The sequence below is a fragment of the Nyctibius grandis genome, chromosome Z (genome assembly GCF_013368605.1).
Source record: "Nyctibius grandis isolate bNycGra1 chromosome Z, bNycGra1.pri, whole genome shotgun sequence".
Classification (NCBI taxonomy): Eukaryota; Metazoa; Chordata; class Aves; order Nyctibiiformes; family Nyctibiidae; genus Nyctibius; species Nyctibius grandis.
The window spans coordinates 1939871-1955383 of record NC_090695.1 but is presented as its reverse complement, the minus strand read 5'-3'; the positions used below and the strand labels follow the sequence as shown (position 1 = coordinate 1955383).

Here is a 15513-nt window from a genome sequence, read left to right as displayed (position 1 = left end):
TTTAACCCTGTAAGGCAAATTGACCTTGATGCATGTTCATTTACTGAGATTTTGGGGTTAACCACATGATCAGAAATCATTCAGTACACTTACACCTGCCAGCTAAACTTATTGAAACAGGGTTTACTCCAACAGCTCAAGTCTTAAAGCAAAACGTGAATGCACAAATTTTTGAGCAACTAGGCAGATGGATGAAGTTAAGCCAACTGGAGGCAGTCTATAAATATTCAAGAGAGCCTTATTGTTAAAAAACCTATTATTTTCATTACTAAACAAGGGACAAAAAAATCAATCATAAGGAAAAGAAATAAACCCCTCTGCTGTCTATTCTGATCTAGTTTTCTCTTAGTACCACTTTCTTCTTAACACCAAGGCAAACAGGGTAAATTACTAGCAAATCAACGGTGAATGCAGGGCAGTAAGGATCAAGCCCATAAATGCTTCCTTATTCTCTTCCCTTGGTTTCTCCAGAATGCCCCATGACTCCAAAATCTGATTCCGCCTTTTGTCCTTTTCTATCTTCACAGCTTCTCAGTTCTGAGTCCTGCTGGAGCATGACTCGGACTTGCTCTGGAATAAGACTGCCCGGAAAAAAGACTGGGGCTCTGTTCCTGGCTGTGCTACAGATTTGCTGAATATCCTTAGTCAAGTCACTTCCCACCTCAGTTTCCAAGTTGAGATGGCGTTTACCTCGCAGAGTAAGACACCTATGTTCAGATGTCAGCACATCAAATAGGTGCGTACATCTCCAGATGTAATCACTAAATCAGTGGAGTTTGGAGAAAGAATCAGACAAGCAAATGCAGGCATCTTCCTCAGGGTCAGCTGAACCGTTCTCCAAATCCACCATCTGTGAATGACCAAACATCAATTGATGATAATGGGAAATCAGACACTCCACTTTCATGAGGACATTTAAATTCAGGTGTGCCATCTGGGAAACTGTATCCCATCCCTACCTCTTTTAAATCCTTTCTGAAATCTACAGAAGAAAAATGCCAGGTAAGACTTGGGCACCACTGATTAGCTTCAGGGACTTCTCCTGCCACAAGCAGATATAATCCCTGTAGTCCACATCACTGCCCATAAGCACAGCCTTTGACACCCAGCGCTATTACCAGGATCTGCTCTTGGCCATCCCTCTCCCATACATCACCCACCCAGCTTCCACCGCTTCCCATCCCTCACTACAATCTTCTCAGCTGCTTGTCATCTGCATCCTCCTGCACTGCACCGACTTCAGTCATCTTTGCTGCTTACACTACAGTATATTGTGCTGCATTTCAGGTTCAGCATCCCTGTTAGGGTAGAGAGAAGGTTTCTGGTACCATATTTGTTACTGTTGGAGTAACTCTGATTATGCGTATCAGAGACTAATCATTCATTAAAAATCCAGACTCTCTACATACAGCTCTCAGGAGAACAGAGATGAAGACGTTTCCTTCTACAGAGAGTCAGCCTGGAGGTACTGAATATTCTTTCTGCCCAGCTCAATGAAATCTGCTCTGCTGTGCTGCAGGTAAAATGGAATAGTTTCTCCAATATGTAAGAGAGGGAAAAAAAATCCCGGAGACCAAAAATCACATGCTATGAATTATGAATTAAAAATGATCTTCTCTGCTGAAGTCTGTGGTGCTTGCTCTTGTTGCTTGAATATTAACGTCGGCTTAGAACTGAATCAGCAAAGCAGCACTGTAACAAGGTCACTTGCAGCACAACTTTCAGCTGTCAGACTCCCATTTCATTTACATGGCAGTTTTAAAGTTGTATCCCCACAGGCATGATTTTAATTGGGCTGCTGATGACATGTTTTCATCGTTTGTTCAGTGTGAAACAATTCTGGCACGAGTCATCATAAAACAAATCAAACCGTTTTAGTTACCTCTGGCAAACTGAAGCCCCCAGGTTAGTAGTTAGGAAACCAGAATGCAGTAAATAGCACAGTGGGAATGGTTTAAACGGTGAAACAGCCTAAGCTGACACTGAGTTTGGTGCAACCTTTTTGCCAGAGAGGCCTGACCGTTTTCAAATGCTGAACATGGATGGCCGACAAAAATCATCTTTACATGACCTATGTACTCAAAGGCATGGTGTGCCACAAACATCATTGTAATATACATGGACATAATAAAATATATAGTCAACATCTGCATCAAAATATATATTGACTGGGATAAAATGGAAAAACCTGATGAGAAGCACATACAAGGTCTCTAGGTTATATTCACTACTATGAACGTATTCACTATATCTATCTACAAATTTATTTTTCAAATATATTTTTCAAATAATTTATTTTTCAAAAATAAAGACTGTTACATCTTCCAGTTGACTGAGAAAAGTGAGGAAGGGAGCAAAGAGTATCCACTCCTCTGCTCCAGACAGCTTACGTAAAGAAAGCAAGACATGACAAATAAAAGATAGATTGGTCAAGGCATGGGATCAAAACAAAGAGATGACTTTGGCAGATCCTCAGAGAAGAAAGATAATTTTAGCTTACAGACTGCAGGATATGAGGATCTGGACATTGGAGGATAAGCCAGCCAGTGTGAAAGAGAACTTTATGAACCACATGAACCACAGTGTTGGCAGTTAAAAAGAAGGAGTCAAAGCAGTTGATAATCATCTGTGTGGTTATTCACATGACTATTTATGAATAAGGAAACTGAGGCAGAAAAAGAGAGATTGGGCAGCTCTAACTTTTGATGTCTAAATAAGGAACTGTGGGACATAAGTCTTTTGATACCACCAATGCATACAATGAGGGATGCAATGAGATAGGAGATATCTTTGGTGTGAGCAACTTCTCACTTGTCCAGAGTCATCTAGGAAGCACCTGGCAGGGCATGGGGTGGAAATGAACTCTCAGGTTCCAGACCTCATCCCTCATCATTGTGGCATCCAACCTAATGAAGGGAAAAGGCAATTTTGCTAGTCCTTTGAAGGTGGGCCAGGAAATATTTGTCAACAGCTTGAAATGAGGCAGATCAGGGAAGGCCAAGTCAAATACAGTCCCCAAGCTGTGAGTTCCCTGCACAGTCAAGGATGCACATGTGAAAAGGGAAAGAGAGGGCTAGAAAATAAGCAAAATAATGTTTCCAGTCATTTATTTCAAGAAAGCCATGTTATCTGAGTCTCAATGTTCTGGACACTGGAAAAGAAGTTGCCTGAAGAGAAGAGTTTGAGGTGCCATAGCAGACTTGAAAATTATAAGCTTAGTACTCAGAAGAAGCTCCCAAAAGACAATGGGTTTACCCCAAATATTAATTTAGACAGGAGTGAAGTGAAGAGTAAGGAGAAATTAGAGAACGCTAAAAGAGGTAGACTGCTGCAACGCTATCAGAAAAGCACCACACCGAAGAAACTCTGGAAGAGGGTCTTTCAGCAAGAGAGGGGTGTGCAATGCCAAAGGGGGAACCAAGGCTTGGAAACGAGACCAAAGTGTCTGCCTTGACAACAGAAGCAGCAATATTAGAGTGGAACAAGATCAAAAGGAAACCGGAAACAAGGAAGACAGCTTGGAATGGGCTGAGGACTTGGAGATGAAAGGGCAAGAGGGAGCAAAAAGACAATCACACAGAGCCACGTGGCTTCTAATGACTCTGATTTGGGAAATACAGGAAATGTTAGCCTAGAGCACCCAAAGGAACCTTCCTGTAGCAACTGGAATAGTCGGCATGTGATGCATTTATAAGTTTTTCAAAGCCAATTCAAGGGAGAGGCCAAGCCTATAAAACTGCATGAGCTAGTGAGATACTATCTTCTGTACTGATGAGTGTATCCTGGGGAACTGGCATTCTGCTCACATGGGATATATTCCGTTGTCTGCAGTTTTGCAGGGAAGATAATTCTCTCAATGGCTCCATCATCCTCCGATTTATCCAGCCAACGGCCACAAGGGAACTTGAGGCGCTGTCCCAGTGATGGGGCATCAATCTCCACCCATTCCAGAAACCAGCCATTTGAATTACCTGTGGTTGGAGAGATAACAGTGAATAACCCGCAAAGCCTTTACAGATAACAGCAAACGAAGCATTGCATTCCAGAACTCTGAGAAATAAATCTTCCTCTCTTTTGCCAATGGAAAAATAGAATAGATACCATAAAGATCATTGCAAGTGATTGTCCAGGTTTGAGGTGATGTGCTTTCATTTTTATTTGTATCAGGTTAAAGATGTGCACGTGAAAATGCTAATTAACTCCATTGCTTCCCTGGTTTTAAGTAAAGATACATCTATGTCTAAGAAACAGATAGGACTTGATGACAAAAACAACAAAAATATTGATAAAAGAAATGAGACAAGTCTATAGGTTCCATGTGGAACAAGAAAAACTACAAAGTTTTGTGATATATGAGAAAACTCTCTAAGGATGTGGCTGCAAAACTAAAGATCCTCTTACAGAGGGAGAGCTTGCAAAGGTACCTGCACATTGCCACCACTGTGCTCTTCTTGCCACAGCCATGGGAATGGTATTAGCAGCAAAGATAGTAGCAGCAACAGCCAAAGTGACAGCAAGGATCTGTCACTAAAAGGTAAATTACATTTCGGGTCTTGGAGGCAGGTTATTTTATACAGCAACGTGCCTAACGCACTAGAAATACTACATTACAAAGCAGATTATCTTACCTTTATTGTCATGGCCTATCTTGATTTTTTTCAGGTCTCCAATGTCCACAGACTCCACTGTAAACTCATCTACCTTCCCACGCTCAAATTTGTTCTTGTTAATCTTCGAGGCCTTTAGGCTGACTATCCCTGTCGTGGTGATGCAAAAGGACATTGTTCAGCATGTGAAACAAATCCTCTGGGAATGTCAACAAGTGGAACAGGGGAAGTGGCTTAAACCTAAAAAACGGCTTTTCATCTCAAGATCTGGGCTTTGTCCTTCCCTCCCTCTGAACCCAAATCTGTATCAACACCCAAAATATACATAATTCCTTTCTTGAGTGATCCTCTGGCAGTGCCACGGGCACGATGCTGTTGTGCTCTGTTCACAGCTAAAGAAATTGGTCCTACCCATCAGTGCCCTGTCACTCTCACAGGCATCCGAGTTACTGCACGCACAGCTCTGCTGCTTCCAAGAGTATTTGCTCATCAGCTGATTAAATACTTCTGTGCCACTCAAAGAGGCAGAGGAGAGCTGGATTTCAGGAGCATGCTGATTCATTGCTGAGGAAAGCAAATCATTCACTGCATTCACTACTCAGTAATGTAGTCCCAGTCAACTGTGCTGTTTCTATAATTGAAATTAAAGCCTTTAGATCAGCAGCTGGTGCAAATCAGCGTCGCAAAGTTTGACAGTGATTTACAGCAGCTGGTGGCATGCTCCCAGCTATCACGATGTATGCAGAGACAGCGAGAACATTAAGTTGTGCTAAAAAGGAGTGAGGGATGGGTATTGGGGAGACAAAAGGAAACCTTGACCTGTCTTTTCAGGTATCCAGCAGTGAGGTGCTATCCTTTTCCGTCACGTGAAGCCATACCTGTATCGTCTTTACTTCCATAGAGAGTGATGAAGACGTTGGCATCTGTCCCAGCATTCTTCTTGTCCCCAGTCTTCACTTTCACAGTGTATGTTGTTGATTTAGCTGTCAGATAAAATATCTTAATTTAAGAGTGTGAAGTCTGAGCAGAAATTAACTCTACTTTTCATTGCATATGTGTGTTTGGTTTCTGTTTCATTTTGACTGATCGCAGCCACGTTGTAATCTCTAATTCCTGTCACATGCTGTGGTAGCTCCTGGGGTGAGCTGGGCTATCTGGTTGCAGAGTCTTCTACTGCTCCAGTCATTCAGTACATTGTCTGCATATCTACAGATAAGAAATCTGCTGAAGCCTTCCCATTTGCTTCCTGGGAATCTCTAAGGCTCCTCAAAGCTGCCTCTGCCTACACTATTTTATTAAAAAGAACATATCCCCCCCGCTTTATTCTGTTAGCACCAAATGATATATGTGCATATAACACATACCAGAAGGTATGTGCACTTTGACATATACAGCACATATTCACGAACACACCCTTCACAATAACGTCATTAGGGAGGTTTCTATCGCACCATAATCAAGCAAGTGCAGTAAACTCATAAAAAATGTGGAAAAGTCTAATATAGCCTTCACTGTGCTGCAAAACATACTCAAGATTTCCAAAATGACACCTTTCTTCCATAGTTAGACACATGTATCCAAGATGCTGCTCAGCCAGCAGGCGCTCCTGAACCAAAGGGCTAAACAATTTGTTGAAATTTGTCGGTATACAATTTGTGGAAATTATTCAAGTATTCAAAAGCATCTGAGGGGGAAGTTAGGGGAGAGTTTAAGACCTTTCATTGCCAGTGAAGCCAGCAGAAGTGCTGAGCACTCAGCACCTTTCAGCACCAGACGAAGGAGTGTGTCATTGCTCTGTTACCATGCAAAACTATGTATAAGAGAGGCAAAGTTACTTTGGAGGACAATGGACACAAGCAGCAAGATGGAAAGTGAGACAAATTGAAGTCTCTTCCCTTTCTCTGGTCATGTTTGCTCTCTGCTCGGTTTCATGTTGAAATGTTTAACCATTCCAGTCCATAACATGAAACGTCTGGGATTTATGCTGTAGATATTAGTAACGAAAGTGCATTTCGGTTGAGAGATGATGACTAAACGTGTTATCCATTTTCCTAGCTTTCTCACTTTGGGTCCAATCTTGCAAGATTATTAAATCCCCTAAAAATGAGGAGGGTCCACTCCTCACTGGCTGACACGCACTTCATTCACACCTGAAAACTTGGGACAACATTACTCACAGCCCACTGAACCCTAACCATTAATGCCCTTAGCACTGCTAATAACTTGGTTCCTTTTCAACCCCGTACTGGAAGAAATACAAGGCTAACATAAACCTTTCTGTTCCAGGCCCAGCGTTGCAAGAGACTGGCCATCATTTTCCGAATCTTTCTTTACAAATGCTTCATCCACTGGGACCAGCTCCCTGACAATCTGACCGTCATCTTCCTCAACTGCTAACCACCGCTGGCATGGAAAATAATACCTACAAGAATGACAGCAGCACCCAGCACTTACACAGGACTTCACAGGCTTTAATAACATAAATAAGCACAGATTAGAGGCTACTTAAAGAAAACAAGATTACTCAAAGCTCAACAATACATCTCTTTTCATCTTTGTGCTTTGTTTTTTTTTTGTGGGAACTGAAGCCGTAAATAGGTTAGTGAGCACTTACTGAACAGTGTTGTTTCTGAGCTGTCAGCCCCATATGATTGATTCTTTTTAGTTTTCACTCCCAGAAGTAAATAACTCGAGGGAACCTCTGGTCTCCCAGGCATTTTATGTTTATGAAAAGCGGACCCATCTTGAGGTCCTTATGAGCAGTCCCACCCACCAGAGCATTGTGCAACTTTCAAGCATGTGACTTCAAGCATGTGACTTCAAGCATGTTCCAGCTCAAAGGCAAGCCTGTATTTCAGGTTTGTAACAGCCTAGGCTTTGCTTACCCAGCCGTCCATGAAAATCATGGGGATTTGTTTAGATCAGGACTTGATTTTGGCCCAGATCTTTGCACTAGGTGCAAAAGACAAAGGAAATGTGAGGTCGGGGACTTCCACAGTGGAGCCTTGAAAGGCAACATATGAGTGCAGGCTCTGCAAGGGGACCTCTTCAGGAGGGAGAGTCCCTCCCAGGAGAAATAGAGAAAAGCTGAGGTTCCCTTCCATACACAGCTGGTTCCCAAACTGAAGAGATATTGGGACATCAAAACCCCACGCAAAGGTACCCCAGAATGGCACCACGCTCAGTATAACAGCCCAATCATCACAAGGCTCCCCAAGGATGCCTGATCCCTGTGAGTTGGTGAGGAGCTACACCGCCACCCTTCTGCATCTCCTCTGCCTTCCCGCTGTTCTGCAGGCTCCTGAGAACGTGCCCACTTTTCTGACTGTGTGAAAAGGGTGCAACAGGCTGCTCACGTGGTGCTCTCCTTGAGGTCAACAATCTCTACTCTCTCCAGGAACCAGCTTGGGCTAGCACCAGAGTTATCATGGCGGATCCGCACCTTCTTCAGCTCACCCAGGTCAATGGCTTTGATGGTGAACACATCCACCTGCACAGGAGGCAAGAGGCAAGTGACTGTGTTTCCCAGAAAGGGGGAAAGAAAGGCAGTAATTGAACAAGGATAATCTTTTTCCCACTAAAACAAAAGGTGTTTGTAAGTCCCCCTTGTATTCTTCAGGTGGATGTACTAAAATAACTACAGAGCTGTGAGCTCTCCCATCAGCACTCATTCTTGGCTCCTACAAGGCAGTAACAGCCACGGAGCTGCACAACCCTTCACTCCTTTTTTACCTCATCCCCATTTCAGCTTCCTCTAGGTTTAACTCATCTCTCCTAAATCTCATTCCTTCCAGGCTTAGTATTTTCCCCCAGATTGAATCTGGAACTGGACACAAACATGACTCCACAGAAACTCTGCTGTGCACCTCCATGTGCTTTGTTTTCAAACCGCAGAATTTCTTCCGTTTGTCATTTACTACAACCAAGAGGTTCATTTATTAGTTGTATTAGTGTGACAGGATCGTCCTTGTTTTCATAATACTTTAAACATCTTAATATGATTAACTCGTTGGTAGGCTTTGGGTTTCTACTCCCAAGAGCAGAGCGCGTTACATTTGCAGCTTGGAGCTCTTCACACTGAATGAAGAACCATGTGCAGGTTGCAGTTTCACCAGTGCCGAGCTCATAAATCACAGCTAACAGCTTATTTAACAACCTTAGGCTCTTTTTTGTGATTGCAAGTTTTCTACAGCTGCTTATTGTTTCCGTAATTTTCATTATTCAAGATTATTCCTTGAACATTTCCTGGCTATAATAGTGGCTTGTTAATTGTTCATAAACATTTTTATGGCAAATATTCAATCTACAAGAGATGTTGTTTAATTGGATTGGATTATAATGTAATTATAGAACACCATGTAATATTGCTTTTATTCCCTGACTGGTTGAGTAGAACATTTAGAATCATATTTGCAAATTTAATACTGACATACTTGAGCTGCCTCGCAAATGCTCTCCAATATTAATTTAAAGTTTGTGGTTTTTCAAGTATTCCTGGCAGGAAATATTATTACCAGAACGCTTACAGGAAGCAGGCGCAAAAGGCGCCTCCGATGTAGAATTGGTGTTTAATTTTCCCTGGAAAATGTTTTGAGGCATTTTACTTTAAATAATATATTTAAGAAATAAAACACATCTGAGCTTTAGGCTGAAAGAAGAAGCCAAGCCTTGCATAGAAAAGACTGTAATGAAGGGCCAGTGTGACAACTGAGAGAGCTCTGCCAACCTTCTGCTCATTTGAGTGAGTTGAGTTCATGCGTTACCTGTCCCTTTTCAAACTTGTTGAGTTTATTCGACCTTTTCAGCTGGCGCTCACCCGTGTCTCCTCTTCCTACACCATAGATGCTCAGGAAGACGTTAGCATCTGTCCCAGCCCCCCACACATTCCCAGTGAGAACATGGACTTCATATGTATTCTCTGCAAGTAAAATTGCAAAGGCAGATCAGGAGGAGCACAGAAATAGCCATATTTCATCAGATCTATGGCTCACTGTGAAAGCATGTGGCCCAAAAATGATGGCACAGTCAGCTTTAAGAAAGATTTTGTCTGGAGCTTGTTTGCATCTATCTTAAAACATGAGCAGCTCCAGCTTTCTCCAGCTCCTGTCATTAATCATACAAATAGTTACAGCTTGCTAAACTGCCAGCCACAGTGGTAACTTGTGGGACTCATGACCCAAGTGGCCCAGACAAGCCTTGGAGAATCCTATAGAAGTCCTTTAGGATGCTCCCATTTCAGGCTGTCTCCTCCATCCTCTGCCTTATTTGAACCACTGTCCTCTTCCTCTCCAGAGCTGATCAACCAAACCACGGTGTAAGCTACACTGCAGGCTTGGGGCTTTGGGATGGCCGGGGGGCCATAAATGGTCCTGCAAAGCACTACAGTGTGGCTATCATCCTTCACACAACTGCTGTATCCACATACACATGCACATTCCCTCTAATATTTACCCTCCAGGGTAGATTCTTCATCAGGCACCAGCTCCACCACAAGCTCCTTATCTCCTTCATCTTTAGCCAACCAGCGGTGTGCCACAAACGTATAGACATCCATTGCTTCTTCCAGCTTGGTCTCCTCTTCTTCCTCCTCATCAGACTTCTTCTTTTTCTTCTTCTTCTTTTTATCAGACTCCTTCGTCTTCGTGGTAAGCCGCTTCAGCGTGACGCTTTCCAGGAACCAGCCATCCCCAATGCCTTTCCCATCATGGCCTATACGAATCTTATAAATCTTGCCAACATCTGCAGCCTCTCTCTGCCACCAAGGGAAAGTTAGCACCCAGGAGGATATAAGACATTTTAACTTCATAAAGTGCATTCTTAAAAATGAGCATTGCCTCTGTCACACAAAACACTAAGCAAGGATAAGATCAATTTTTTATGCAAGCTTACCTTTACTTTTTCCTTCCTGTTTTATTCTTTCATACTTTCCATCACCAAGTCTCATCTGAACAGACTGAGCTGAAGACATTCAGAGCAACCATGGCGAGGACAGGAGCTGAATCCACTAGGCTCCCTACTTCTCCCTTGCTCTCCTCACCAGTATTGTCTCTATGTTGGCATTAAAGGTGAATATGCCAAAATATCATACTAGTTTTTTTACAGATTCTCAGTGTCTGAGGTATTTTTTAAATGAATAATAAGATAGATTTAGTACTTAGCATGAGATGTGAACCAAGCAAGAAGCAATAATGGTACAGGGAAAAGGCAGTAAACTTGGACTCATATAACCTGATCTCTGACAAAAACCATTGGCTTTGACTGCTCTTCTCATGTGGAAAATTAGAAAAGAATTTTCACACTTTGCTAGTGTGCAGAGAAGACAGAGTCATTAGTGAGTACAATGCATCAGTGGCAGAAGGCTGTATCAGTAAGTTCTTAAAGATTTCCGTCTTTCTAGTTAATACAGCAGACACAAAACCTTGTTGGTTTAGATTATTTGTCTAGATTACTGACTAATGAAGTTGGATGGAAGGTTTTACTCCACACAATCCTTCAAAAACCAATGAATTGTTTCTGATCATTGCTTATGCTGTTAGGCAGTGTTTATGTTATAAAACTTGCAAACATTTGCTTCAGGCTGAAATCTGGCAACTTGGCATATAAGGTTTCAGTCTAGAAACATTTTTTCTGTAGTAGATTAAAACAAAATCAATTGCACACAAGATGCTTATCAGAAAACTAAAATTGATCCAGGTGTCCTGGCATAAAGAATGTGTCTTTCCTTACACTGCCTTACTCGGATTTGCTATAATCCTCCTGCATGACCTGTCTATAACTGATGGCATTTCCTATTAGCATGTAGCTCACAGAATCTTATTCTTGCCCATATCTTTCTGTAAATATTCATACCATGAAAGAGAGAGAGGATCTGTTTATCAATACTTCAGAGCTTCTGCCTTGTGTGCTTATAAAAAAAAAATCACAGAAAATGGGCAGAACTTTAAAGTCCGTCAATAAACAACTGAGAGAGGATATAAGCATGGCTATGCAAACAGAACACTGTACATATGGCTTTATTATAAATCTGATATTGGCTAATAGTTTTTACTCATAAATTTTGGAAAGCTTATTTCCTTTAAAATCAGAGAAACGTAATCTTAAAATTATAGAGAGTCTTAAAGAAGCAAGCATTTATAAGGTGCTAGTCATCTTAAATCCCAAAGAACTCATTAAAAGTGGATAAACATCACTAACTCCATTCTATAAAGCAAGAAACTGAGGCAGAAGGAGGTGAACTGATCTCAAAAATTCATGTGAGAAAACTGTAGTAAAGCTGTGGATAAAGGCACCTCCATTTGGCCAGTGAAAACGGGAAGGTTACCCCAGTCTTGACAATTCAGGGGAGGTTCCACAACTAGCTCCAAGTAGGTGCTGAACTGTGATGAGATGGATCCCACCTCTGTGGGACTGCAAATTCACAAGGAGACCTAGGCACCACCATGCTGAGCCTTGTGCTGTGAGCACATGTGACAGATGTGCCTTAAATCTTGCTTCCGTCTGGACTCTGTGCTTTACTGTCCAGATGTTGGTGTCTCATGAGGTTACTTCAATACAGAAGGATGTGGCTCTGACATGCCCTGACAGCACATCCTGACCTTGCTGTAAGCCCACATCAGGGCAAGAACTAAGACCATTCCTTTCCCCTAGACCTTGGTTTCTCTGGACAGAAAATCCAAGCAAGCAAGCCAGAAGAGGACGGCGGTCCAATGTAGCCAGGCCCCACTCAGGAGAGGATGTCCAACCACACTGCGGTGCACACCTGCTGCTCAGCCTTGTCAGCCTGGGTCCTCTTGCTGGATCAGCCAGGTACTGGCTTACACACTTGAGTCATCTTCCTCAATTTCAACACAGTCCAAGCACTCCCTAACATACAACGCTACCCCACCGCCTCTCCTGCTTTGCCTGTCCCTCTTAAAGAGCTTATAGCCATCCATAGCAGCACTCCAGTCATGAGAGTCATCCCACTACGTTTCTGTGATGGCACCTCGAGTGCCGTGTCTGTGCGGTGCACATTGGACTAGTGCTATAGGCAGTAAAATCCATGCAGCACTCACACGTTCACAGAAATTACAGCAGGAAAGCTCTGCAGGGTTGGGCTGAAAACAAGTAATGGCGTGCATGACCACAGGCAAAGTCAGAATTCTGTATATTCTCTACGGGGTTTCTTTTTCACCAGCTAGATAAAGAAAAGGGTCAATAACATGTGGTCAGGCCTAAAATAAAAGTTTAAGGTCTTTTGAGATCTTACGTGAGTACCTCCTTTTGAAAGTAAAGGTAAAAAAATGTTGCTATTAAACCATATTCTTCCATGACACCTTTGCTACCAGTCCCTCAGAACATGAAAGTCACTCCCTGAAACACAAAACTTCCCAAAACGAATACAAAACCACCCAAAAATATGGATAGAGGACAGCAGATACCAACAAACCTGGCAATTTTGTTAAAAAGTGAATTGTTTTCTGTCATTGGGGCAATTATTCTGTTGATGTCTCGGTTTTGGCTGGTCATTTCTTTCCCCCCCTAGAACTGGCAACAACTGCCTTCATCATACCTTGAAGATATCTGTGGCTCCCCGTTCAAAGTTGTTTGATCTGTTTTCTAAGATGATCAATTCAGTCTTGCCAGTCTCTCCATAAATCTGCATGAAGACTTTGGCATTGGTGCCTGCGGCCCGCACGTCTCCGGTAACTACAGACACCTCGTAGTTTATCACTAGTCCAAAAATAAAGCAATTAATCAGCAGAGAAGCTCAGATAACAGCATTCCCGAGGGCTCAGGTTCAAAATTAAATTACCTTGTCTTAACCAATGACCACGTAGCCGACCATTTGCTCTGATCCAAACCAAATGTGAGATACCACAACTTTTCACTGAGGACTAACCTAATAGGTTTCCTTTTACAAGTATTAAGCCAATGTCAGAGGGATGCAAAGTAAAACCTTAAAAGGGATTTTCGTTTCAGTATTAACTACAGAGTGGTTAAATGGTGTCCTTAATATCACACAAGGGAGGGAGTTACACAGAGCAGAGGAAAAACACAGCATCCTTTCTCAGGATCCCAAGGCGAATTTTAACCGTAGCCTTAAGAGAAAATGAATCTACTGATAAAAGTCAAATAGACAGTAGGGATTTGGTCGTTATTTATCAAACAGCTTCTCTCTCCCAGGCAATAGGGTAATACAGGCAGGACAGGACGTGTGCTGGTACAGGACTGGGGCAGCGAGGCAGATAAATGTGAAAAAAGCAGAACCCACTGGTATTGCAATGAAGAAGCACAGAGCCTTGTGCTGTGTTATGCTGCCCAGGGCGTACATTTTTCATATGAACTCAGGAAATGGAAAACTCAGTAATGTTTTTCGAACTGTTTTAGAAAACAAAACAAGAGGAGAATAATTTACTTCCCTCATCGACATAAGCTCTTTGGGACAGGGACTTTTTGGGTTTAGTGTCTAATGCTGTGGTATCCTGGTCCTTAAGAATGCAAATTTATTTGTATATAAAACAGCACACATTTCTCAATGTGTCTTCTCTTACATTTCTCAATAGGCACAATCTCACTTGGGTAGACCTCCACCTCCACCCTGCCATCAGCCTCATCTTTGTCGAGCCACCGGTTGCAGGGGAACATGTACTGCCTTCCCTGGACTGGAACCGTGATCTGGACACTGGCCAGGAACCAGCCAGACCGGAGACCCACGTTATCGTGTCCTATCAGTATTCGGTTGATCTTTGAAAAAGCAAACAAAAACCAAGAGGGCAGAAAAAAAAACCCAACACAACAGAATTTACTTAATATGTAAAAATCTCCTTCCCCTGGCACCCTGCTCTTCCACTGTATTCACATAAATAATTTATATATGTATTTAACTATAAACTTAACACACTCTTTACATGCCAGCATGTATGCTGGACTGCTGATGTAATAGTCTATACAGAATCACAGAATCACAGAATGTTAGGGATTGGAAGGGACCTCGAAAGATCATCTAGTCCAATCCCCCTGCCGGAGCAGGATTACCTAGACCATATCACACAGGAACGCATCCAGGCGGGTTTTGAATGTCTCCAGAGAAGGAGACTCCACAACCTCTCTGGGCAGCCCGTTCCAGTGTTCGGTCACCCTCACCGTAAAGAAGTTTTTCCTCATATTTAAGTGGAACCTCCTGTGTTCCAGCTTGCACCCATTGCCCCTTGTCCTGTCAAGGGATGTCACTGAGAAGAGCCTGGCTCCATCCTCATGACACTTGCTCTTTACATATTTATAAACATTAATGAGGTCACCCCTCAGTCTCCTCTTCTCTAAGCTAAAGAGACCCAGCTCCCTCAGCCTCTCCTCATAAGGGAGATGTTCCACTCCCTTAATCATCTTCGTGGCTCTATATACCAAATGTATTTCTTAATATCCAACGTAAAGGTCAGAGATTCTTACATCATATTAAATCCTGAGCGTTATATTGATTCTGAATTCAGACACTTGCACAGACCTACCTGCAATTAATTCTTACCTTCCCAATATCCATCGTATCCAGAGTAAACTCATCCACTCGACCACGTTCAAAATAATTGCCTAGATCATTATCAGAGACTAAGAGAGGCTGTTTACTGGAGTCTCCTTTGTCACCGTAGAGTTTGATGAAAACTTTGGAGTCTGAGCTGGCACCAGGGATATCTCCTGTCTTCACACTGATGTGATAACTGACATCTGAAGAGAGATCCATATACAAGACACAGACACGTGAGTGGCATTTCCAGTGCTCAGCAGGCAGATGGCTTCAAACAGGTATAGAAGAGGAGGGCTCCAGGTGCAGACATGGAAAGGACTTTGCTCCTCCATTCATGCATCCAGCATCTTGGGGCCACACTGGATAAGCTGTCACACCTTGGAGTTATTCACCAAAACATGAGAG

The 15513-nt window shown here is 42.6% G+C and overlaps 1 protein-coding gene across 1 annotated transcript in view; it reads right to left on the bottom strand.

Annotated features, from left to right (window-relative positions):
- LOXHD1 (lipoxygenase homology PLAT domains 1) overlaps nt 1-15126 on the bottom strand; it is an 80226-nt gene extending 65100 nt beyond the window's left edge. Inside the window, exons 1-9 of the mRNA XM_068423380.1 lie at nt 15112-15126; nt 14141-14333; nt 13159-13319; nt 10059-10359; nt 9371-9525; nt 7964-8097; nt 6881-7029; nt 5486-5590; nt 4629-4757 (exon numbers count right to left, since the gene is read on the bottom strand). Of these exons, the coding sequence (XP_068279481.1) occupies nt 4629-4757; nt 5486-5590; nt 6881-7029; nt 7964-8097; nt 9371-9525; nt 10059-10359; nt 13159-13319; nt 14141-14333; nt 15112-15126 (1342 nt within the window). The remainder of the gene's footprint in view (nt 1-4628; nt 4758-5485; nt 5591-6880; nt 7030-7963; nt 8098-9370; nt 9526-10058; nt 10360-13158; nt 13320-14140; nt 14334-15111) is intronic.
- Nucleotides 15127-15513: the final 387 nt, after the last annotated feature.